General features: G+C 38.4%; 1 protein-coding gene and 2 long non-coding RNA genes across 6 annotated transcripts in view; 2 read left to right on the forward strand and 1 right to left on the reverse strand.

Moving 5' to 3' along the window:
* Positions 1 to 24,235, forward strand: part of LOC101170206 (rho GTPase-activating protein 26) — a 71,783-nt gene that overhangs the window by 20,447 nt on the left and 27,101 nt on the right. For all 4 annotated transcript variants that reach the window (XM_078931013.1, XM_078931014.1, XM_078931015.1 and 1 more), the window contains exons 2-8: positions 14,828 to 14,923; positions 16,984 to 17,045; positions 17,596 to 17,667; positions 21,508 to 21,609; positions 21,693 to 21,803; positions 22,138 to 22,242; positions 23,049 to 23,178. In XM_078931013.1, the coding sequence (XP_078787139.1) occupies positions 14,828 to 14,923; positions 16,984 to 17,045; positions 17,596 to 17,667; positions 21,508 to 21,609; positions 21,693 to 21,803; positions 22,138 to 22,242; positions 23,049 to 23,178 (678 nt within the window). The remainder of the gene's footprint in view (positions 1 to 14,827; positions 14,924 to 16,983; positions 17,046 to 17,595; positions 17,668 to 21,507; positions 21,610 to 21,692; positions 21,804 to 22,137; positions 22,243 to 23,048; positions 23,179 to 24,235) is intronic.
* Positions 6,985 to 8,142, forward strand: LOC111948617 (uncharacterized). The gene is made up of 2 exons (XR_002874564.2): positions 6,985 to 7,121; positions 7,870 to 8,142. It is a non-coding gene; the product is annotated as an uncharacterized LOC111948617 (long non-coding RNA).
* Positions 8,147 to 9,375, reverse strand: LOC111948616 (uncharacterized). The gene is made up of 3 exons (XR_002874562.2): positions 9,239 to 9,375; positions 8,566 to 8,645; positions 8,147 to 8,487 (listed from the first exon to the last, which is right to left on the reverse strand). It is a non-coding gene; the product is annotated as an uncharacterized LOC111948616 (long non-coding RNA).

Below are 24,235 nucleotides of genomic sequence, written 5' to 3' on the forward strand. Positions count from 1 at the left end.
TTACATCTGAGCCGGGGGTGTTCGTGTCCCTGGGGGGTGGGTTCTGGTCCTTGCTCCTGAGTGCTGGGCCCCGCCAAATTTCCAACTGTGGCCGAGCCTGGTCGGGCCATATTTATAACACCCCTTGTGGGCCCTCTTTTTTCCCCGGGGTTCCCCCCTTCTGGGCGGGGGCGGCGGGCCCCTGCCCCGCTCCTCCCTGGACCAACCGTGGGCCGGGCGGATGGCTGCCTGGAGTGCGGAGTGGGTCTCCCTTGGGGGGTCCTGGCTCGTACCTGGGGTTGGGGCGGGGGGATGCCCGGAACTCCTGGGTGGTGGTGGGGTGCTCGTCTGGGGCTGTGGGCGTCCTTCTCCGGTGGGGCCCTGCGTTGGGTTCTCCCGGCGCGGCGGGGGGGCTGCTCTCCTGGTTGGGCTGGGGCGGCGCCCTCTTTCCCTCCGTGCCTCCCTGCTCTCTGGCTCTGGGGGCCTTGCGGCGGCCCTGCTGGCCCTGGCCTGGGTGGCGGGCTTGGTCGCCCGGGCGGCGGTTGTTCCCTGCCGGTTCCCGTGTGGCGTTGGGGGGATTCCGGCTGCCGCTGCTGGTGCGGTGGGGGTCTTGGGGTGGGGATGGCTGGGCACTCTCCCTCCTTCTTTTCACGTTCCACCATCCATTTTAGAAGAACATAAACACTCACCTGAGCACAGGTGTTAGCTCAACAGACTGAATGACTGAAATATTTCACACTAGTTGGTTTTAAGGCATAAGTATGCGTGTGAACACTATCTGTTTTGTGTACATGTCGACAGGTGGACATTTTTGCAACTAACAGGTGTGTTTATAACATTTGAGTGTGTGTGTGGACAGGCTCCGCCCTTTTTTTTTTGTTTTTTTTTTCATTTGAACCTTACCATAATGATTAACAACCAGTAAACTTGTTGCTTTATGCTGCTTCATGGTCTTATCCCCCTTCCCCTCCTATTATCACCCCCTACCCCCCCTCTCTCTAACGTCCCTCTCTCTTCTTCCCCTCTTTCCTTTTCCGTCCGGTCCAACACCAAAGATTTTCAGACATGTTTGAAATTAATAAAGTTTGGCCTCAATTACAAAAGGGGTTTATTCAGACATACCTTTGGTTTGTCTGAAGATTAATAACCCCTCTTGTTAAAGTAAAATATGTCCAACCCAAGAGGCCCTCAGCTCTCATCTGTCTGCCTAGCTGTTGGACAGGACAAGTTAAAAAAAAAAAAAAAAAAAAAACATCAGTATTAGTTGCTTTAGTGAAGTTTTTCAAGTTTTTATCTTAAGTTGCTTCTAATACAAACATTAGTTTGCTGCCTTAATTATTTAAGCTTTGTTTTCATTTAAAATTAATAGCTTTTAACTTCCCTCACTGGTGGGTAATGTCTATATGCGCTCCAAGTCAAACTAATAGGAGGTAGGGCTGCACGATATAAGGAAAACTCGCGATATGCGATATTGGTGATTAATATTGCGATAACGATATAATTCCCGGTATATAAACAAATAGCAAAACAACCAAAAACATCATTTCCATTTCACTGCAACAGTTTAAACATTATACTTCAAATGACCCTTGTTGACGTAGGAGTCAAACATCTAACATAAAAGGGCTCATCTGATTGATCAACAACGTAAACGGGTCCTTCCGATTGGTTAAATGCATAAAGGGATTTATTTCATTTGTTCAATATTTCAAGCTGCCATGAGATTGTTTTAGCACATTTAAGGTAACCATTTATTGCGATTTTCGCCGTCTTTTGCGGTATACATATTGCACAGCTTGATGTCGCGATAACGATACATTTGCGGTATATTGTGCAGGCCTAATAGGAGGACTCATCCTCTGTTACTAGTCATCATATCTGACCGTTTCTGCTCCTCTTCTAATTTCTTTTAATCAGTTTGAAGGAAAATCTGATTTCTGCCACCAATTAAACTAGGTAAATGCCCAGGCTTTTTATTTAAAAGTTATAAGTTTGGAAAACAACAAGACAACATCATTTTTGTTCTAAATGCAGAGCATAAAGAAAGGAACTCTTCATAGTCATCTTTTTCTCTTCTTGTTATTGAGTCTCCAGCTCCTATTTGCAAAGGGAAAACGGTACTGTGAGCTCAGGCATACTTGTGGTGTCTGTGTTTTCCTCAGTTCACAATTTTTTTTAAGCTGGTTGTAGAATTGGTATTTTCCTTCAAATTACTAGGTCACTTTTAGAATAAAAAAGGGCATTTCTAGTCATGGGACCTCTGCTTAGGTTCCAAGTAAGATTGTCCCACATTCCTGCCTTAGATTTTTCCAGAGGAAGCTGGGTGTCTGTGTGATGATTTCACCTCACAGATCCTCTTTTTAGGAACAGGAGAGGAAAACCTCCTTCGTCTTTGTTTGCTGTGTCAGCAGCAGGCGTGGCGGTGCCAAAATAAAAGCGGTAGAAAGAGGTTTAAAAGAGGTTACTGAAAATGTGTGAGGCAGGGAGGGGGAGTGGGGTGGCAAAGCAAGCTACTGTACTAAAAAGCAGCAAAACATAAACCCCTGCATGGACATAACAGAAATGCAAAGAGGAAAAGGAGAAAAAATGTGGTAAAACAAGGGAATAATATGAAAAAGAATTAAAACTTTGCTCCGTCTTTGACTTGTGTACAGATGTTGCTAAGAAACAAAAACTATGCCGCCAGTAGCAGGAGAGGGAAGAAAAAGAAACCCTTATAAGGGCTTCATTTCTCTCAAACAGTATATGTTCCAAATATTAGACTCTGCAAAAGTCAGAAATATGAATTTGAAGATCTGTAACTGTAAATGTGTTTTTTTTTAGATGATAAAATCTTTTTTTCTAGGTACTTAACGATCTAAAATTAAACCATTTGTCTCTAACAGCTTCTCAAGCTGTAAAGAAATGAGCCAAAATGACAGAAAAAGTCTTCAAACAGCGCTAAGTGTCAATTTGATTTAACGTTTAAAGCTAAAAACATTTAAAATGAACTGCTTGAACGTAGATATCACAATCTATCATTTGATAAGTCATTTCAATTTTAAATTTTAATTAAAAAAAATGACATTTACTGTACAACAAATCTTGTTGCATTTGTTAAACGTTACAGTTTTGTTTTATAAGTTAACAGCAGTTTCTTTGCTCGTAATTACTGTCCCATAAAACCTTTAAAACTATTTCTGAGGTACGGTTGTTTTTATAAATTTATTCAAAGTATCACACTTCTCTTTTCCTTTTTTTAGCCCCTTTCCATCTATCATCACTAAGACTTTATGACTTTCTTGCTTTTGTTTTCACCCCCAAATCCTTCCTGCCTCTCTGCACTGCTGGACTTTTGGTTCATCGGAGCCCAGAATTTCTTTTTTTGTTTCTGATTTTTTTTTGCTTCGCTTTGTTCCCAGGCTTTATTTAGCCATTGTTCTTCATTTTGTTTGCCTCTGTTCGCCATTCACTCTGTTTCTGATGAACAAAGTATTACAGGGTAAAGAAAAACCACAGAAAACAAACAAGATGATTGCAGATGTCTTGTATTTCTCAGATGCTACGTTAAAAGCTAATTTGATCGTTTTCTTTGGGGTTTTCTTTGCACACAAACCTTCTGATATGTATATGCCATGTGAAAAGGTTTGTGTGCAGATATTTTATAACAACTGATACCAGTACAAATAACCATTTTTGTAGTGTAAATGCTAACAATCTCTCGTCCTCTCAGCCCAATAGGATGTGTTGATCCCCACAGAAATAAGGGACTTTTCCAGTGTTCACATACAGATTCTGCTTTGTGAGGACCTGCACTGTCAGCAGCTTAGGGTTCCTTTTGTAAGTGGTACCAAATGTAGGGCAGTTGTTGATCTTCTTTGTGTCAAACTTTGTTTTACTTTTCCTGTCATGCTACAGTGATTCATATCTGGTTTTAAGGGTTCAAACTTTTTAGAGGAAACACACATTTTCACATCTTTGGTTGGTATCCTTTTTCTTTTTATGTTTAATAATGTGAAGATGCAATCGAAACATTTGAGGTATTCTAATTCAGAGTTTAAAAAAATCAATAATACTTAATAGTTGTATTTACTGCTCTGTAATGGATTTTATTTTTAGGATACTTAACCTAGTTTGCATCCCAAGAAAATGACAATTTATGTTCAGTCTGAGTATGCATTGATACTTTTTCAATATTATCTGCCACTGAAAGATGGATTTTATGTAAAAATGTAGGTACAATTTGAAAACTTAAAGGCTCAGCTACTGTTGCGGTGTGTATAATCAAGAATATACTGAAACTCACGCATACATTTTCAAACATTTATCTATTTTATATTTGCTGCACTGTTACTAAAATATTTTTAATGTGTATCAGCTCTGCCTAACTGTTTTTGCTTGTTTTTTGAGGAGCGTTACTAGTTTTGATCAAGTCTCTTACTCTTTAATGATTGGTTTACCCACTTTGTGAAATTTTTGATTTCAAGATGACAAGTTGGGACTTTACTGCTATCCAGTGTCTGCCTATATCTAAAATGCATCACAGTTTAAAAATCTAAATTCACATCAGAATTAATTATAAATACTACAATTGTGAACTGATCGTCCTATGGAGGAATCTGTATATCGTAAATGTATAAACATGCCGGGGGGGTTGGTCTTTTTTGGTGCACCATAGGGTTTGGGCCGGGCCTTGGTTTCTCAGGAGCCATGTCTGCCCCTGTCCCCTCCTTTCCAAGTGTTCTTAACAGCTCTCCTGCCTCTCGTTCTCTTTTTGTTCTGGCCATAATGACATATATCATTAAAAATGAAGTTTGGCTTAAAAAACAACAGGGGTTGATACAAATATACACCTAAGTTGCCCAAACAGTACATAACAAAACCTTTATTTTAAAAACTACTGTAAACTTATTCAACACTGGAGGTTCTCATGTTACTTAGCTGCTGGACACAAGAGAAATAGAGGAAAGAAAAGTGTTAAATGTCAGATCAGCATTTTCACACACACCCTCCATGTTAGTTATTGAATTGCATCAATAAGAATCTTATTGTTGTATTTTAAGCTGAAACTTGAGTCGTCATACAGTCGACCTCCCTAATACGCACGTTTGTTTGTAATGGTAATTTTAAATATTTGCAGTGTACCAGTAATTCATCTAGAAAGTCCTATTATTAATGTGCATATGTGTGTGCTTGCAGTCATATACAAAATGTGTCTTATGCATCCATGTTTACGAAAACAATTAGTCACAGTCTGGAGGCTTTTTAAAGCATTTTGAATGCAGTTTTTCCTGGTGACTGTTTTCCATTCAAAAAGTGAGGAAGTACAATATAAACACAAGATTACATTTTTCCTATCCTGAGTTTTTATTTCTTTGCCAACGCCTATTTTTTCTCCCATTTTTTTTCCAAGTGAGCTTATTGTTTTGTTTTTTGTCCATATGAAAAGTATATAGCGTTTAACTACTTCATACACTTTCTTTTTAATTGAGCATGTGCAGACTAAAAAAAGCTGTAAGAGAAAACTGTTCCGCTTGCCTCTAACTGAGAAGGCTAAAACTTGATTCTGCTGCCATTAACAAAGCACCTTTAACCTGGAAACATTAACCTTTTTTTTTTTACACTGCCCTGAGGGACTGTATGGCCATGGTAAAGATTTAATATTACAGGCCAGCTCGAAGCATTTTTTTTTCTCTATTGTTCTCCTAAAGTGTTGGGGGATGCTATTACAGGAAAATGTGCCTATGTAACCGGATCTACTTTCATGGCCAGATTAATTATCGTTATATGCGTCGCTTTGGGCTGAAGTAGACTGTTAAGTATGTGGAGGTTGTGCAGTAAAAGTGCATCCATGCCGTCAGCTTTATGGAAAGCTGACGGAGCAGAGGAGGCAGGCATGACCTTTGAACTTTGCTTCCCTTTAGTCCATAGTCTCCAAAGCGATGCAGGAATAAAGCTATCGCCACTTCCTTGACCTATCTGTCTATGATGCACTTTCCTTGCCGTGTGCCATGACAGTACTCTTCCCTCTCTTGGAAATGTCAAACTGACCTTGCGTGCTGCAGGAAAGCCTGTTCATGGTCTTAAGTTTACAATCACATTTTAATCACTTGTATTTACGTAGGCTTTTTTTTTCTTCTTGAATGCTTGTGAACTTCCTGCATTATTGCTGACTTTGAAGAGACACTCAGCTGATGCCAAACCTGACCTTGTGGTATCGGTTACTTTTTATTCTGTTTACCTACCCTTGATTCTCTTCCCTGTGCATGCTCCCTCCCTTCATAGTGATTGTTATACCTATTATTTTTTGTCTGTATTTATTCTTATCAATGTATATTTCTTTATTGAGATCTGCGTCCTAATCTATGCCTTTTTACTATACAAATATGTTTTTTTTCCATTGGAAGTTGAGTGTCTAGCACTAAAAGGAAGTCAGGCTTGTTCACTTTACTCTTACCACATTTATGTCGCCACATAAAAATCGTAAGTAATCCAAATCCCTCCTGCCTGCCTTACAAGACAGCAGGCAAAATGGGCCAAGAGAGACTTGGTTGGCTGTCAGTTGTGGAGAGATTTGGCACATAAGTTCAAAAAACAACATCTCGAGGCCCCTTTGGTCTTTAAAAAAAAGGAACATTTTATACTTTTAAATGAGTCGATGGGAGATCTCTTCACTTAATTTTATATGTGAAAGCCCGCTGGATGACATCTTTATTATTTGAAAAGAAATATAAGGAAACCATAGAGTATGGTGTCAAAATAGAGCCTAAAGTATTGCGCATCAAAACAGTAAAACCGCGCATCAAAACCCCAAATCTGCGAATCAAAATGCATAAATTGAGAACCAAAACCCACAATTTGCAACCAAAAGCCTTTCCCCAAAGCACAATCCTATTTCTCAGCTGCCGATTTGTTTTCTCGCCATTCTGAAATCCTGTTTTTGAGTTGCAGTTTTATTTTGAAACTGTCTTTTTGAGTTGCGCTTTTATTTTTTGAGTTGCGCTTTTATTTTTTGCCGTTTTGATTCTAAAACCTGTCGACACGTAAAAACAGCGACATGTCAGTCAATGGGAGGGGAGGCGGGACATCCCTGATATCCAGAAGCTCATTGGCTACCGAATAAGACCGAGTCTTACGTCAACAGACCAGTTTAGAATGTGCCGGTAAGTTTCTCATGTTTTTCATTTCTTTTACTATATTAAAAGATCAAAATTGTACTTTATTTAACCAGAGGACGCCAGCACATTCAGATGAGGAGCTCCACCAGTAGCTGCTAGTGAAAAAAGATGTTAGAAAGTTAGATGTTGCATGAAAAACTACCACCATTGTTCTCCTGTGTTAGCATGCTAGCTAGCTCAATGCTAGCGGGGTATCCAGCTCTTCTCATGACTTTTGTGGATTAAACAAAGTACATTTTTTACCACAGTGTCAGGATCGGTCATGTAAACCTGGGAATAATTGCCCGTGGATTGTCACTATGGTTAATCAAATAGTTTTTTAAGAAGTACATTCATCATGTATATATAAGGTTTTTCAATATTTCCTTAGGGATTACACAGATGGATTGAACAACAAAGCAACATATTGCTGCAAGAAAGTGACACCTTTCCTAGTTTGGGATCAAGTTAATCCCTATTTAAAATAAATAAATAAAAGAAACACAATTTTTATTTGAAGTACCAGAGCAAATTTCCCACAGGTGGGATCAATAAAGTTTTTCTGATTCTGAACTGTATTCCAAAATAATTTTCTCAACCTTAAAGATTGCAGGTTAACACAGGAAGTTACCTTTCACAATATGCAGCTACTGAGTAGCAATTAAGGTGTGTGTGTGTGTGTGTATATATATATAAATATATACACACACACACTCATTTTAACTGTCTTAAATACATTTTTCTTTGTGTGCAGGATGCTGTGGACATTGGACGACAGACTAACTTAAACCAGGCAGAGCAGGAAACTGTTGGAGTTGTTGTTCCCTCTGTGGCTTGTCCTCTCTCCTCTCAGACCTGTTCAACCCTTGTGGGACATCAGAAAACCATGGCCAAGACATTAACATTTATGTACTGATCTATGCATGTCATCACAGCAGGATGTAACAAAAACTAACAATGTGAACAGATCTCATCTGCCTTACAAAATACTGCCCCCCTTAAGAAAATAAATGGCTAATAATCACCACTGGTATTTTGTAAAGCTTCATTTTTTAATGTTTGACCATTGAATGTGTTTTGTACAAAAGACTGATGGTTTTGCAAAGATCTCTGAAACACAGAGTCAAGTGCATTAGATTCTGTGAAATTCTGAACAACAATTCAGAGAAATTAAAATAACTGTTTTTAAAACTCCTTAAAAGACTTGAGGTGGAAAAGTCACTGTTTTCGTACAGGCACTAAGAAATGGGAAGCAGACAGTGTGGTCGAAATGGACAACTATTTTAAAGGCTTCTCTTTCAGTTGACAGGAGATGTCTGTGAGCCTGCTGGACAGCCTTTGCATCACACTGGGACGTCTTTGGGGCCTGCATCTGGAAAGAAACAAAAACAGCAAAGTTAATTAACCAAAAAAAGAAGAGAAAAATTAAGATTACATTTTTTTTCATTACCTTAAAGAAGATGTAGACATCCACGTCGTAGCTGTCTCAGTATTCCTGCCTTTTTTGTTATGGTATGCATAACAACGGCCCTTATAGAAAACAACAGACATACAGCAATAGTCAATTTTAAAACCACCACCCAATTAAATATACTAATAATTCTATTGATGTCTAATACTGGAATAATTTTAAGTGGAATAAAACACGTTTTTGCTGGTCTGCTACAATTTACTCTGCTCTGGTTCACTCGAATACCGGACTTCTGCCAGTCTGCATAGTGCAGACGCATACATTTTGAATAATATGGCACAGCAATATTGTTTCTCTGTTCAATAATTCCCTCTGTCTGTATCCCTGAAAAATATTGAGAAACCTTATAGGTTATAACATATTTGATTAACCCTAGTGACAATTCACGGACAATTATTCCCAGGTTTACATGACCGATCCTGACACTCATGAGAAGAGCTGGATACCCCGCTAGCATTGAGCTAGCTAGCATGCTAACACAGGAGAACAATGGTGGTAGTTTTTCATGCAACATCTAACTTTCTAACATCTTTTTTCACTAGCAGCTACTGGTGGAGCTCCTCATCTGAATGTGCTGGCGTCCTCTGGTTAAATAAAGTACAATTTTGATCTTTTAATATAGTAAAAGAAATGAAAAACATGAGAAACTTACCGGCACATTCTAAACTGGTCTGTTGACGTAAGACTCGGTCTTATTCGGTAGCCAATGAGCTTCTGGATATCAGGGATGTCCCGCCTCCCCTCCCCTTGACTGACATGTCGCTGTTTTTACGTGTCGACAGGTTTTAGAATCAAAACCGCAAAAAATAAAAGCGCAACTCAAAAAATAAAAGCGCAACTCAAAAAGACAGTTTCAAAATAAAACTGCAACTCAAAAACAGGATTTCAGAATGGCGAGAAAACAAATCGGCAGCTGAGAAATAGGATTGTGCTTTGGGGAAAGGCTTTTGGTTGCAAATTGTGGGTTTTGGTTCTCAATTTATGCATTTTGATTCGCAGATTTGGGGTTTTGATGCGCGGTTTTACTGTTTTGATGCGCAATACTTTAGGCTCTATTTTGACACCATAATAGAGTTATTTGGACACAAACTGAATACTTTTTGGGTGTTAAAGTAAAAATCTGAGGTGACATGGAACGACAAAAATTAGGTTTAGGTTCCAAAGGGATAATAAGAAAGAAAAAACATTATGTTTGAGATTGAACTTCATTTTTTAACTGTCCATTTAAAAAAACATTTTCTTTTATTTTAAAATCTAAAAATACAATGCAGACACAAAATAATGTCTTTGTCTCCACTGATGAATTATGTTTGTGTGTGTGTGTGTGTGTGTGTGTGTGTGTGTGTGTGTGTGTGTGTGTGTGTGTGTGTGTGTGTGTGTGTGTGCAAGTCCCAGTTGATGAATAGGACTTCTATTTAGTTTCATATGAAACAAAGCCACTGCAGAGTTCAAGCTACTGCTGGATATCCTGTTGATATCACTGAGGGCCCATTCTTTTGACCGTATATGTGTTTGAGTGAACACAAGAAGTGGTCCTTGTTCTGTGTCTGCGTGGCTGTAGCTAGTTACACATTCCTTTTGTGTGGCTCGAAGTGTTGCACGTTTGTTTCGCTGCGGTTTTTGTTGCCAGATTCCACATTGCTGCGATGGTGACCGTCATTGCAATGTCATTGTTGAACAGTGAAGCGAGCACGTGACGAGACCGTCAGGGTTGACTGGATTCCCACCAGTTGGTAGTTGGTACTGTTATCTACAACTCCTGCCAAGTCATACATTTTCTTCTAGTTTGTTACTTTTATCTTGGTGTATATGGAGAGTTTCAAAATAGTAAAAGTTCTCAGCATATCTATTCTGATTGAATCTGCTCTCCTGACATAAATGCACTCATATTTACCTTTATGTCACATTTGAAAAAGCAAATTATTGCAAAGTAACTCTTAAAAGGTTTGTGGTTCCTGCATTTGTTTCTAATCTGGTGTAGATGTTGCATTTCACCTTGAATCCTCTCGAAACCCTGAACGATGCATTTGACTGGAGCGTCTCCATTCATCGGAGACGCTCAAGTGAAGAAGCAAAGCATGGAAGGAATTCTGTCTTCTAAGTGTGAGAGAAGAGGACAGCGAAGAAAGGGCCAACAGGGTCACCTATTTATAGGGTTGAGTGGACATGCTCATGAAACAGCAGTAAAAGCATGTTATGCATAATTCATCTCAGAGCTCTCAATAATGAGTATTTTCTTTCTGCTGCAAAGCTGTAGCAAAACTGTGCACATTTTTTCAGCCAGCTTGGTTTTATTTGATCACATTGATAACAAAGCTATGCAGCAGTAGAACTGAAGAGAATCTGTACAGGAGGTGAAATGCAGCTTAACTCAGTTAAGACATAGCCGAACTGTAAATGTCTAATGTTAGGTTTGAAACACACCCTTATCTCTCTTTTTCCTCATGTTCTTTTTTAAAGTAGTGATAGAGAATGTTATTTGTCACATCCCCTAGTGTGTAAAAATATGTAAAAGTAAACTTCCACTGCGTGTAAAGTTGACTTTTCTTTCTAATTGCAAAGTGGAGTGATTAACAGCTCAAACTAAATGGATTAGGGCTAAAATCCTGCCTTTGGTGCCCTTTTTGTTGCTTCACGATGGTCGCAGGATTATTAGCTTTTAGACCTGACCTTTTGAACGACTCCCTGAACAGTAAGCCCTTTTTTAGTTGTTGCATATGTAAGCAGGCTATCCCTTATGTGGCAGTTTTTCTGCATACAGTTCTTGTCGCTGGATGCAGTCCCACTTTCTTTGTGTGTTTTTATTTAAATTCATTTCTGTTGGCAAGATCTTATAGAGTCCTATCAGCCAAGACTGTGGTTTTAATTTGAAAACATGGTTTCAATACAGCTCAGAGTCTCTTTGTGTATTTGCACACATCTCTTGGAACTGCCAGCATCTATCAATTCAATTTGTTTAAAGAGTGTTATACAAATCTCGAGCCACAAGTAGTTACCTCATCCTACATTTTTTTAAATCAGCAAACCAAAGGAGCGGATTTTTCATTAGTTGTGAAAAGTGTTGCACACTTTTGTCATTTTGTCCTTGCCAAAAATTGAGTCATGATTTATTCTAATACAAGGGAAGAAGCAGTGCCTGTTTCTTTCCTGTGCTACTTCAACTTCCTGTTTTCTCTTTATCAATGCAGACCTCTTTTAGTCCTAACGGTCACAGGGAAACGGTGTATGTGTGGGTAGTTCCATGAATATTCTCACATTTCTTCATAAAGGCGGAAATATTGATCTAAAAAACATTTGACTGCGCTTTTGCAAATTACTTTATTTATATTTGTTGTTGGCTGACTTAAAATGTTTTCCTTGACTCTGTTTTTGTTTCCGAACTTTAAAAATGACTGACAGTCATTCAGGACACAGAAGAATATAAAGCTCAAGTGCTTACTTTCTTTAAAGACACACTCCAATGAAAATTGTATTTTTGGTGTTTTTAACATGTTCTAATCGCATTTGTTCCATGATGGAGGATGTATATAAAGAAAATCAAGATTGAAATGGGGGCTGCACGGTGGCGCAGTGGTTAGCGCTCTTGCCTCACAGCAAGAAGGCCTCCGGATGGGGGATGTGAAAAACTACATCAATGGGGACCTTTCTGTGTGGAGTTTGCATGTTCTCCCCGTGCATGCGTGGGTTCTCTCCGGGATCTCCGGCTTCCTCCCACCATCCAAAAACATGCTTCATAGGTCAATTGGTCACTCTAAATTGTCCCTAGGTGTGAGTGTGAGAGTGAATGGGTGTGTGTTTGTGGACATTCTACCCTGCTACAGACTGGCGACCTGTCCAGGTTGTCCCCTGCCTTCGCCCACAAGTGGCCGGGATAGGCTCCAGCAGCCCCGTGACCCTGAAAGGGAAAAACGGTTAAGAAAATGAATGAAAAGGATGATGACTGAAAGATTAAAATGGTGTTTCTCAGTATTTCTTTTCTTCAAATTGTGGTGAATCACGAGCAGAACAAAAAATGCCATTTGAAAAAGCTTGTAGTTGTTAAGCACAAACTACAATTGGCAGGCCACACAGGCTCCCGGCTCCACTCCATTCCGATGCATCCGCTTTCAGACAGATAGATCCATATACAGTACGTCTTCGTTCTCCTCATCTGAGCTGGAATCTGATCTGGCTCAAAACTGTACGGCAGGATAGCTCCAATATTGCTTGCCATTTATGTTACACTGGTAATGTTGGGTTGGGGTTGTGAGGAGCTGTAAGCTAGTGAAAGAGTGTGAAAACAAAGGGATGTTGGGAAATCTGCATAAGCCTAATACACGCCAACAGTCCCGCCCACAACTGAGAGGCGAATTTTGATGTCCTAGGAAACCATGTTTTCTAAAAATGGCATAATTAAAAGAGCAGTAGGAATTTTTTGTTTTACAGTAGATCAATTGATGATTATAGTGGGACTTGAAAAAAAGAGTTCCTAATTCTGCTCTTTGTTAGATTAACATGTACTCTAGTTTGGATCTAGTATCCAAATCTGGTGTTATGTCGCTGTATTATTGCTAGTTAGGTTGTCTGTGGCTGTATTTGTTTCAAATTTGTGTTTTATTTCTCTTATATGGTTAGTTTTGACGTGAGGCACCAAGACCGGAGAGGATGAAAGAAACGGCGAGCGTTTCACTATCAGAGTGCTGACAGCAAGTTTCAGCAGCAGGAAGGAAAAAAAAACCACCAGAAAGTTTCAAAAAGGAAAGGCCAAAAGAACATTTCTCTTTAAAGCTGTAAATATACAGAAATTATCATACTGGGTTAAAATATGGCTTTCTTAGCTTGAGGCTGGATTACAAACATTTTATTTATAGATAAATGTTCTAATATATAATTTAATTCTACCACCAACAACATAATGTTGTTGAATTGGCTGATTTATTTTCTGCCTTTAAAGTTTTATACAGTTTTAAATGAAATGTCTTTGACAGCCAATGATGAGATTTCTCCATTTTGCTCCCAGTCCATCTTGGTTCCAAACAACATTTATGGGTGTTCATTGTTTGCAAAAATGGACCCAGAAATAAAAATCAGTATATGTGCTGGGTTTAATATTGATGATTAAATTCTAAGCAGACACACAGCCTTGATGGGTTGTGTCATACTGATGATGCAGTCCAACTATGACTCACTGGTCATTGACATCCCACTGTGTTTTATTTAAAAGACAGGAATTGTTGTGCAGTGGTGAGCCGTCTCACAGCATGTGTGTGCTTCTGGCAGTGCAAGTTGGAGCTGAAAAGCTTGGATTTCCTTTCTCTGGCTGGGGAGCAGCAGCTGCACAGAGAAACTGTGATTTTTACATGTGATATTTATTATTATCTCCTCCACACTTTGGGAAACTGTGGGGTTTCTTGTTTTCTGACAATAGAGGAAAGAAGAAAGTGTTCCCAAGCCGCCAATTTGACCAAATCTTTGTTTTAGATTCACCTAAAGCCTTTGAATCAGTTTGATACCCTGCAAGTTCCTGGTTGCAGTGAAATGCTCCATTTTGGTTTCCAAGAAACATGAGTAATGTGCCTCCTTCTCTTTTCTTTTTATATTTCTTCCCCTCTCCCTTTTTTTCTTTTACCCTAAGCTCATATATATATATATATATATATATATATATATATATATATATATATATATATATATATATATATATATATATATATATATATATATATACTCCTGACCTCTGCCAGCCAGGAAATGTAGCAAAGTCAACCTCATCCAAGAGTTTCAATGTAAAAAGAGGCCAAACTAGCTGTGAGTGTCTGTTTCCTGGGAGCTTTTAGTGCTTTATGTGTTATTTGAAAAGCATCCAACTGTCAAAGACGTTTCAACGCTAATGTGACTGAAAGTTTAATGGAACTTTTTCAACATAAAAAACACATGTCGGATACAGAAAGGCTGTCAGCCTCCATCAATAATGCCACAGGGGACCCACTTGCAGCTTTTTTCCTCTCACTAATATATTACTGCGAAGGAAACAAAGTCATCCAATTGAGTGCAATACATTCTTTTCACTTCAGATAACTAAAGTTTAAAAAAGACAACAAGGCTTTAATGTGATTTTTAATTCTTGTAGTGGAAGGAACAGTAATCACAACATTATCTTTTTGTCAAGATATACAATTTCAAAAAATCCCCTCGCTGTAGGGTAGGTAAGATGACACATTGTTAATCCTTTTTTGTGTTTTTGCATCGTCTTATTTTTCAGGTCTGTCAACAGCAAAGAGGAAGTTTGCAGATTCCCTCAATGACTTCAAATTCCAGTGCATTGGAGATGCTGAGACGGATGATGAGATATGCATAGGTGAGTAGGTTCACACACTGTCCTGGGAACATTGTAACAAAAATAGAGTCATGTCTATGAAGACATTGCTGTGTCATCTGCAGTCATGAGAAATGTAACAGTTTTTAGTCAGGATGGAAATCTTTAGGCAGATCTTCAATTAAGATTCAAGAGGCAATAAAGCAATTATGAAATGATCATCAATATATCCTGAATCTATGCATTTAAAAAATGTTTTTTCTTCACCACAAGACACTAGACCAGTATTGGTTTTCATTCTCTAAAAATGCATTTGTAAATGAAGATATTCTCGTTATACTTGTTCAACCTTTCTTAAGAACATATTTTGATGATCAAAAATCTTTCCCAGCACCAAAAATAAACACGTTTTCAAGGAAATAATTTACCCTAAACTATACAACCTTAAAAAAAACTAGTTTGTCAATAGATCAGCTTTAACAGAATGCTTTTTGAGTCAAACAAGGAGCACCTGAGCACTTTCTCTCCTCCTCCTCCTCCAGATGGAAGTGTGCGATATAATTTACTTTTGTTCTCTAAATATTTAATTTTGGTACGACACAACTTCCCCGTGGTGTGGATTTATTCCAAAGCCCTTTGACCGTGGATGCTGTGTAATTCGTGTTTTTTAGTTTATCTGTGTTTATTTTTAATCTAACATGTATAAAAAGGTGCTTCAGAAGGTTTCTTTTGCATTCACCACAAAATCAAAATGAAGGTGAAGTCGTAGACATTTTGCTCCTCATATCTCGCATGTTCTCATGTCAGGCTCAGTTTCATAATAGCAGTTCCCACAGAATAATTAGCCTTAGCTCTTGTCTATCTTTTGTGTTAACCCCCCCCCCCCCCCCTTTTTTTTTTTTTTTTTCTGTATTCGTCCACTCAAGTTTTGGAAACTCATGCTCCACAGCCTGTTGTCAGTCCACTGCCTGATGGCTGGGGACCTCTGACCTACAGAAGACAAAGGCTTATGCTGGGCTAAGCCTTCTGACAGACTAAACAACAGACTACAGTTTTGTACAGACTTAGCCCCATGCAGGGCTTCGATGTGTTCAGATCAAACCTCCATGGACGCATCAGTTAATCAGATTTTTGTTACAAATAACAGTTATAAAAATATATCACAAAGAGAGTCCCAATGTGCATATATATATATATATATATATATATATATATATATATATATATATATATATATATATATATATATATATATATATATATATATATATTTAGGAAAGGTCTCTCTAAACCAGCCTGCAAAATAGCAATGATGGTGTTGCCTTATGAGCGATCATCCACCCTCCCTCACCCGCGTTCAACATTGTTCTGGTTCTGAGCACAAGTGTTGTTTCCAGAAGTTGTAGACGACTTGCTGTTTAAACATCCTGCTGCCCACCACACCCTCTCATGCTGCCCGGCTCTGGGTCTGCAGGTCACAACCCTTCAGTGATCGGAGCCACCCACCACTCTGGTTTGAATATCCACGCTTATCTTTCCCGAGCAGCCAGCCTCTCATCTGCAGAACTTGGCTGTAGGTTTTGGGGTGTTCTGAGGCACGCTAATGCTAAAATTCCTCTCTGCACGGTTCTGACCAAAAGGTTTTTGCAGGAAATCTGTGTGCAGAGGAAAACGATTCATTTCTTTAGTTTCTGTGGATTGGTTTATTTTTTGGGGGGATTTTTTTGTATGCTAGTCCTCATAGTTTATCCTAACTTTCAATGAGAAGCCACAAAGTTGTAATGTTGGGATTCCTAGAGATTAAACATAAATTCTGTGTCTAACTGGACTCAGTGTATGAGTGTGTGCACACAATGTCTAAGAGACTACAAATGTGTGCAGCCTTAACAGTCCCAGACACAAAGAGGCAACTGAGGAAGAAACTGTGACGCGACCAATGCCTCTAGTTTGACCTGTGCTGACTTCTAAGAAACCATGGCAACCAACGCCTTCTATATTTCTGTTTCACTTCAGTTTGATCACTGATGTCACAATTTCAAAAATGTAACCATCAAAGTTGTTCTCCTCTTTTCTTTTTCCTGCTTGGATCCGATTATCTTTAGCTAAGTCGCTTCAGGAGTTTGCAGCTGTCCTACAGAATTTGGAGGATGAGAGAACACGAATGGTGAGTAATCCTAAAACAGATCCAGTAGATGTGATCTTTAAAATGCTTAGATTTGATTACAGCTACATTCACCTCGACACTCTCTAAGGTCGAATCTGAATTCTTCCACTACTCAATAGCCACAAGTCAGCTATGTTAGTACAGAGCTGCTAGCGCTCAGAAAATACATAATACCATTGGTTTTATAACTTTTAAAAAGGTCATGCTACAACAAAAATTCAATACTTGCATGTGAACTTCTGTGCATCAGAGCACACCCACGTGTTGACAAGTGCTTCTCCTCCACGGCACGGCGCAATACGGAATATTGGGACGCAGAGTCCTCCGCCGCGAGGGTTAGCCCTTAAAAGGACTGTTTCGGACAACCCTACCCTTCCAAATGCCCCTACAATTGGAGGGGTAGGGAGAAGCCATTTAGATTCGGCCTGAGTCTTTGATCCAGAACCTGGTGCTGACTTCACAGTGGATTCATAGTAACTCCAATGTGGTGGTTAAAATACTTTTCATTCATAACATAGGATGTGAGTTTCTATTTGTTTGCGCCCCGCAGATTGAAAATGCCAACGATGTGCTGATTTTACCTCTGGAGCGCTTCCGGAAAGAGCAGATCAGTGCAGCTAAGGTAAGTAGACACTGCGCACAACAAAGCAGTGTTGACAGGACGGACTTTGTCTGTCCACGTGCCAGGAATGAATATCGATTCGTGTATGGCTGCAGTGAAACATCAATCAATAAGGCCATTTAGTCTTCCTGTAGCTCCCAAATCTGATGGGAGCTACACAAGACATATGGTTGATTATGACGTAATCTGAGGGCCGGTGTCTTTAAAAAAAAAACAGTAGCAGCATTTCTTTTTCACATCCAAGAAAACTGCAAAGACCTTACCTGTTTTGATTGTTTATTGTGTTTGTCAACAGTACGTAAAGGTTTTACATGTTTTAATTCAACACTGCTTGAATGTCACATTTGCTGAATGAAAAAATGACTGGTGACTGAATTTCAGAATAAGATAATTCAATGTAAAGCAGTTTTTTCTAAATATAATCACATCCTTGTTTTTTTCAGTACATTTAATACTTTCTCACATTTACTGTTAAACTCATATTGGCCTGCTTTGAATTAAGGACGAATGTAAAAAAGCTAAAATACTTTTTACTGCTCCTTACTTACTATCTGTTAAAGCTGGAACATCACCAAAATGACCTAAATAGGAGATTCATTCCCAGAAATTGTTTATTTCTGTTGGTCACAGGGCTCCATGGTGTGCCTTAGGTAAAACAAACTTAAAATGGTTGTTTTTAAACTTTCAAATTCCTAGAAATAAATGTTTTTTCCTCAAACTCCCAAAATGTTTCATAAACAGTTATGACATACTTATTGTACATTAGGAGAGACACATTCTGGGGTAATTCCTTATGCCCTGTTTGTAACTATAATTGCTTTTTTGTGTTTTTAACCTGCTTATACTGAGTCGCAGTGCTCTTGCTTTGTTGGGGGTTTTCCTTGTACAGTCATTAGGCGTGTTATGGGCGTAGTAATCCATCCCATTGTTGGGGGTCACTGTCTGATCTTGGCATGGTGGTCAGATTAAGAAGTGAACGCAGAATTGGTACAGTGAGGTCACCACCAGCAATGTGCTAATCTGAGTTTAGCCTAAAAGGCCCGAGAAAATCGTCGCCTGGCTCTGCTTCACCTCTTTGTAATGCTGAAAAGCTTTGAACACTGGAGGCCTTTCCACTGAATTACAGCGGCTGGACAAATAATCAGATCTAAATGTGCGGAGTTACAAATTACAGAGTTTATTTAAAGAAGACTGTGCTCCAGGTTGTAATCTTGTTCACTAAGCAATTCTCTCTAATAGAAAGATTGCAGCGAGCCAGTCCCAGGAGTCAAACTACAACAGGAAGTGCAATTAATCCAGCGTGCTCTTCAAATTATAAGTAATGTGGAACCTGTAAAAAAAAAAAAAAACTGTTGGAGACTTCCTTTTTTTTAATGAAAGAGCTGAACTGCATAATTGATCATTTTGCTTGCAGGCTCCCACAGAACTCATAGGTGTTTATTTGTATTTTATCAGCCCATTTGTTACTAATTATTAGCATGGATTGAATGACTTAGTTGGATTCAGGAAATCAGTGTTGTACAGCAGGCAGCTTGTGTTCAGTAATTATCTACCGTTATGACTAAAAGGGTGAGTATGGCATCACATGAAGTGCCACTGTTCAACTGTTCAACATCAGTCAGCATTGGCTCATAATATCAGTTTCTTCTTAATAGTTTGGGTAATTTAGGCACAGAGAAAAGCGACTCATCCTCAGAAACTGAGGTGCTACTGCCACCTGCTGGCTGAAAATGAGAAAGCCCCTTAAAAATGTAAAAAAAAAAAAAAATAGACACATTTTTTGCATTGATATGAAGGCAGGACAAATCCTCAGACTTTTTGACCTTCACTTTAAATCAGTTATCATATGCATTGTGTGCATCAGTCCTTAAAACCTCAACTCAAACAAAAGCAAAATCTCAAACAACCTGCAAGTCAGAGGGAGACTTTAAACATAGATGTTGTTGTTGTTCAGACATCCGGTCATCATTTCTGATGTGTTCTGCAGCTGCTGACTGCGGCCCAGAGGACTGGAAGTGCTCACTTGGAAACCGACAACTGTATTTCATAGCCAATTCCAGCATCAGTACATTATAAATTATTCAGTTTAGAATTAGTTCTTTCAGTGACACTTTGTGAAAATCTGCTAGTTTACAATGACTGTTAAAGTGGTAAAGTCTAAATGAAGCCCATAAATGATCTTAACCCTTGTGCTATCCTAGGCACTTTAACATTGGGAGTTGGGTCATCTAGACCCCACTAGACAGTACGCTGAACCTTTTTTTCTTCAATGATTTATGATCTTCACTGGTGTCCATGGATTCCATGAAATCTTTCCATCTTTATCCACCTTTTGTCATGGTAGGGAGAACACGTCAATGTAGGGATCGGGTCATCTGGACCCCATAGGATAGCACAAGGGTAAATATTTTTAACTCTTTAGTACTTTGTAAAAATCTATCATCATGTGAGTCATCATTTACATGCATGCATTGTTGCCATTGTGAACTAAAAGAAAAAGCAAGGAGACCATGTATGCACCAAGCACAGTTTTGTATGTAGTCTCTTTCTAATGATAACCTATTTGGGGATTTGCTCTGCTTTTATGCAGATTAGAGTGAAAGGAATGTAAGCAGGCCAGGACAGATGTAGTCTGACAGCACCTAAGGGCCTCTCCGGTGGAGGGAGACCCACCCTGAATTCTCCTTCATCTGTTTATATTTTCTTGTCTTCTTTTTTTGCTCTTCTTTTTCTCCCGCTATTAGTCATCGATAGAGCTTTTAACCATTTAACTTTTATCTTAGACAGGGTGGAACTTTACCGCCCTTTGTTTTTTAGTTGTTTTTCTTTTTTTTTTTTTTTAAGATTAAAGATTTTCCATCCCTTTTTTTTAAGCTTCACAATTCTTTCCAGAGGCATGTCATCCCAAAAATGCTGAATATTTTCCACATTTTCACAAGAGAGATTTGATCCTTTGCATTTCATTTACAGTAATTACGTGTCAGTGTTTGAATGGAAGCACTTAAAATTCAGGGTCAGAAATAATCCAGTCCTGCTCAGTTAACATTGGCTTTATTCTAATTCAGCTCGTTAAAGTTTATGTATGTAGTTTATGTACGTAGTTTTGTTTATATATAAATAGTTACTTTATCTAAAAAACAACTATTATATTAATTCAAGGCAGTATATTTTTTGTTTTGTAAAACTTTATTTGAGGTCTAAATGCAACATATGCAGTGCTTTTTCAAGTATTAGAATATACTTATGAAATTTGTATCATTTATTTGAAAGTAGTAACAAAATGTTTGTTTTATTACATTTTTCCAATGTAGATAATCTTTGGTAGATCACTGTTTTGTTATTTAAAATCCTGCTTCTTTATTAACAATATTCTAAAGGTTAACACGTGTTGTAAACACTTTTCTTTTTCTTCATTTTTGCTATCATTCATCTTTATATTAAATGTTGAATGACTCGTTTTTTCCCCCTTTTACAGCAGTATTTTGTTTAGTTTACGCCCTGCTCATCTTTCTCTCACGTGTCTCTTTGTTATGTCAGTGATCTCATTCCTGATGAAACAGTACATTGTTCAGTTAGCAGCTGTGCAACCCAGAGGGAGAATTTCATGCTGAGCTTTGTGGAAGTGGAAAATATGTGAAATCCTGAAGAAATCCAGCATTTTCTCCAATGTTTTAGTATTTGGCAAAGTCTCGGCAAAAATGTAAACCATTGAATGCCTGCCTCTCTGTGATAAGAAACACATATGGTCGTGTTTTTTTTTTTCAACACTTTTGGAGAATACTTGCAAGGCAATAAACTGTACTATCTGGAACTGAAAGGATTTTTGCTTTTATCTGACAGGAAGCTAAGAAAAAGTATGACAAAGAGACAGAGAAATACTGTGGAGTCCTGGAGAAGCACCTTAGCCTTTCAGCAAAGAAGAAAGAGGCACATCTGCATGAGGTATGATCTCATGTCAGTCCACGTCCTGTTTCTGTCTCCCACACAAGCGAGCTCATTTTTCACAGATGCTTTTCCTGTCGTAGGCGGACAATCAGGTGGATAACGTGAGGCAGCACTTCTATGAGGTCTCCCTGGAGTATGTCTTCAAAGTTCAAGAGGTCCAAGAGAGAAAGATGTTTGACTTTGTGGAGCCTGTAAGATATTTTCCTCCCTGTTGACCCGTTTTGGTTTTAAAACTTCAGGAAGCTTGACGTTCACCTTAAACACTTCATGGGTTATAAAGTACAGCTGCCAGATTAACAGACATTCATATCATATCTATATCATCATCTGATGCTTTTATAGTAATTATGTTGTGTTAAAAAACATTTTCAACAAAAAAAAAACAACTTCACTTTTAGATCCTGTTTTTAACTTTTGTTGGCCTCACATTTATCCTTTCCTTTTTTTTTTGGATCTTCTTGTTTTCCACTTCTTCTCTTCTCTTCCGCCTCGCGACATCGTGCCTGTGGTGCTATTTTCCTTCAGCTGCTGGCATTTCTCCAAGGCCTGTTCACATACTATCACCATGGTTACGAGCTGGCTAAGGACTTCAACCACTTCAAGACGGATCTTACCATCAGCATACAGAATGTGAGGTCACAAACACATTGTTCTCGTATCCTGTTGCACACCCAACTCTGTTAGACTAACGTTTTCAAATGTTCCAACTTTAGTTTTATTCCAATTTACAAAAATGTGTAGTTTTCATTGTAGAGATGTAAAGGTGTTTTGCATTGTATTATATTAGAGGGGAAATAACTTTTTATCAAGTAAACATAAAAATGCATCAGATAAAGTCGTACGATGTAAAAAGTCGTTTAAGTATTTTACTCAAATAAAATTATTTTTCTTAAATAGTTTATAAATAAGAAATTTGTCAAACCATCTACATACAGGAGGCTAAATAAAACTTTTTTGTTTTTTTGCTTCAGTAAATCTGAGTTGCATTTAGGGAAATATTTATTTTAATTATAAATAATTTAGTTTAAAGACAGTTTGAGAAGCTGTAACCTTTTTCATGAAAAAGTGTCATTTTGTTGTTTGTCTTTTTAAGTCATTTGTGACAGAAAGAAAATATTTTATAACAGACAAAATAAAAACCTGACGAAAAATGATTAAAAACAGCTTCAATACTGTAGCCAAATGTTTTTTTTTAAAAACAAATGTATATTTATTTCTCTGAAATCATGTAACATTAACCTGTTAAGTTCAATGTTTTAAACATTAAGTGATCATAAAATGAGAGGAAGAAACACAAAATGAGGTTTTGAATGAAAAAAAAAACTTGTCTTCTTTAGTAAGACACGCTTTGGCCGGCTGCTGAAAAACACTTCAACATAAACTGAAGCCAAACAGAATTTGTAATTTTCTGTGTTTGTTTCTTTTTTGGTTGGCAGACGAGGAACCGCTTTGAGAGCACACGCTCCGAGGTAGAAAGTCTGATGAGGAAGATGAAGGAGAATCCCCATGAACACAAGAGCATCAGCCAGCACCTCATGGAGGGATACCTGTTTGTCCTGGAGAAGCGTAGGTGTCACTTCTGCTTGTGCTTCAACTTTTCTGAACTTTGAGCTGGATTCAAGGGCCTATGTTGTGCTTTTCTTAAGCCTTTCAGAGTAAACCATATACATGATCATAAATTGCCTTTGGCACTCTAAAGAACAAATAATTTATGAAATATGAGTTATTTTCATGAACTCTTTTCCTCCCTGGAAGTAAAACGACTGGATCTCTGAGGCTCTGCCTTTCACTTTGTGGGTGCCACCTATTTCGACGTATATGACGTCAACCTAGAGCCGGCCTCTGCAGCGTGTCTGCGTTTCTCCCACAAAATCAAACAACATCCTAACTTTTGCAAAGATGGATCTGCATGCCGTACATCTGCCTTCAGTTGTCCAGGCATTTATTCCATCCCAGGCAGAATGGTGATGGCTAATGGGCGCATTTTGCTGTGAAATTCGGTCACAAAATGCACCACCAGATGAACAGGATTTATTGAAATGATGAGAATATTGTTCTATGTTCTGATTAGCACTGGCTGTGAACATTTCATTTCTCTTTGAAGCATCATCAATCTCCGTGTCAAAAATCCTCTGCTTTAATGCGCATCATTTTCCTGGAGACACACACACGCCTTCCATCTTTGCTGAGTAATCCATGTTCAAACCAGTTCTTCTTATTGGTCACTGGCCTTTTTTGCATCTCCACCAGGATATTGTTTACTCCTTTTTCTGTAGCTGTCTTCTCTACATCGCCCATCTGCTTGCGTCATTCTTGGAACACTTGGGATGTTCTTTATGCTGGTTTTCATAAGTTGGGCGGGGCTGGTGCTCAGAGCGCAGGTTTTAAGAGGAATACTCAGAAATGCATGAACGAGTCAAAATACCACGTTGGGGTTTGATTTTATGAGGAATGAACATTATAATACACTTAAAAGCTCAAAAAGTTGATTTTTGCATGGTATAGGCCCTTTAAGTTTATAAACATGTAGTAATAACAACTTGTATCAAAACGGTACAAAATTGGAGATGATAGACCTTGAATTATGCTGCTGTTGGCTGTGTTGTTTGTAAAAATTCTGATC

This window comes from Oryzias latipes, chromosome 14 (assembly GCF_053564925.1).
Source record: "Oryzias latipes strain Hd-rR chromosome 14, Olatipes_Hd-rR_3.1".
NCBI lineage: Eukaryota > Metazoa > Chordata > Actinopteri > Beloniformes > Adrianichthyidae > Oryzias > Oryzias latipes.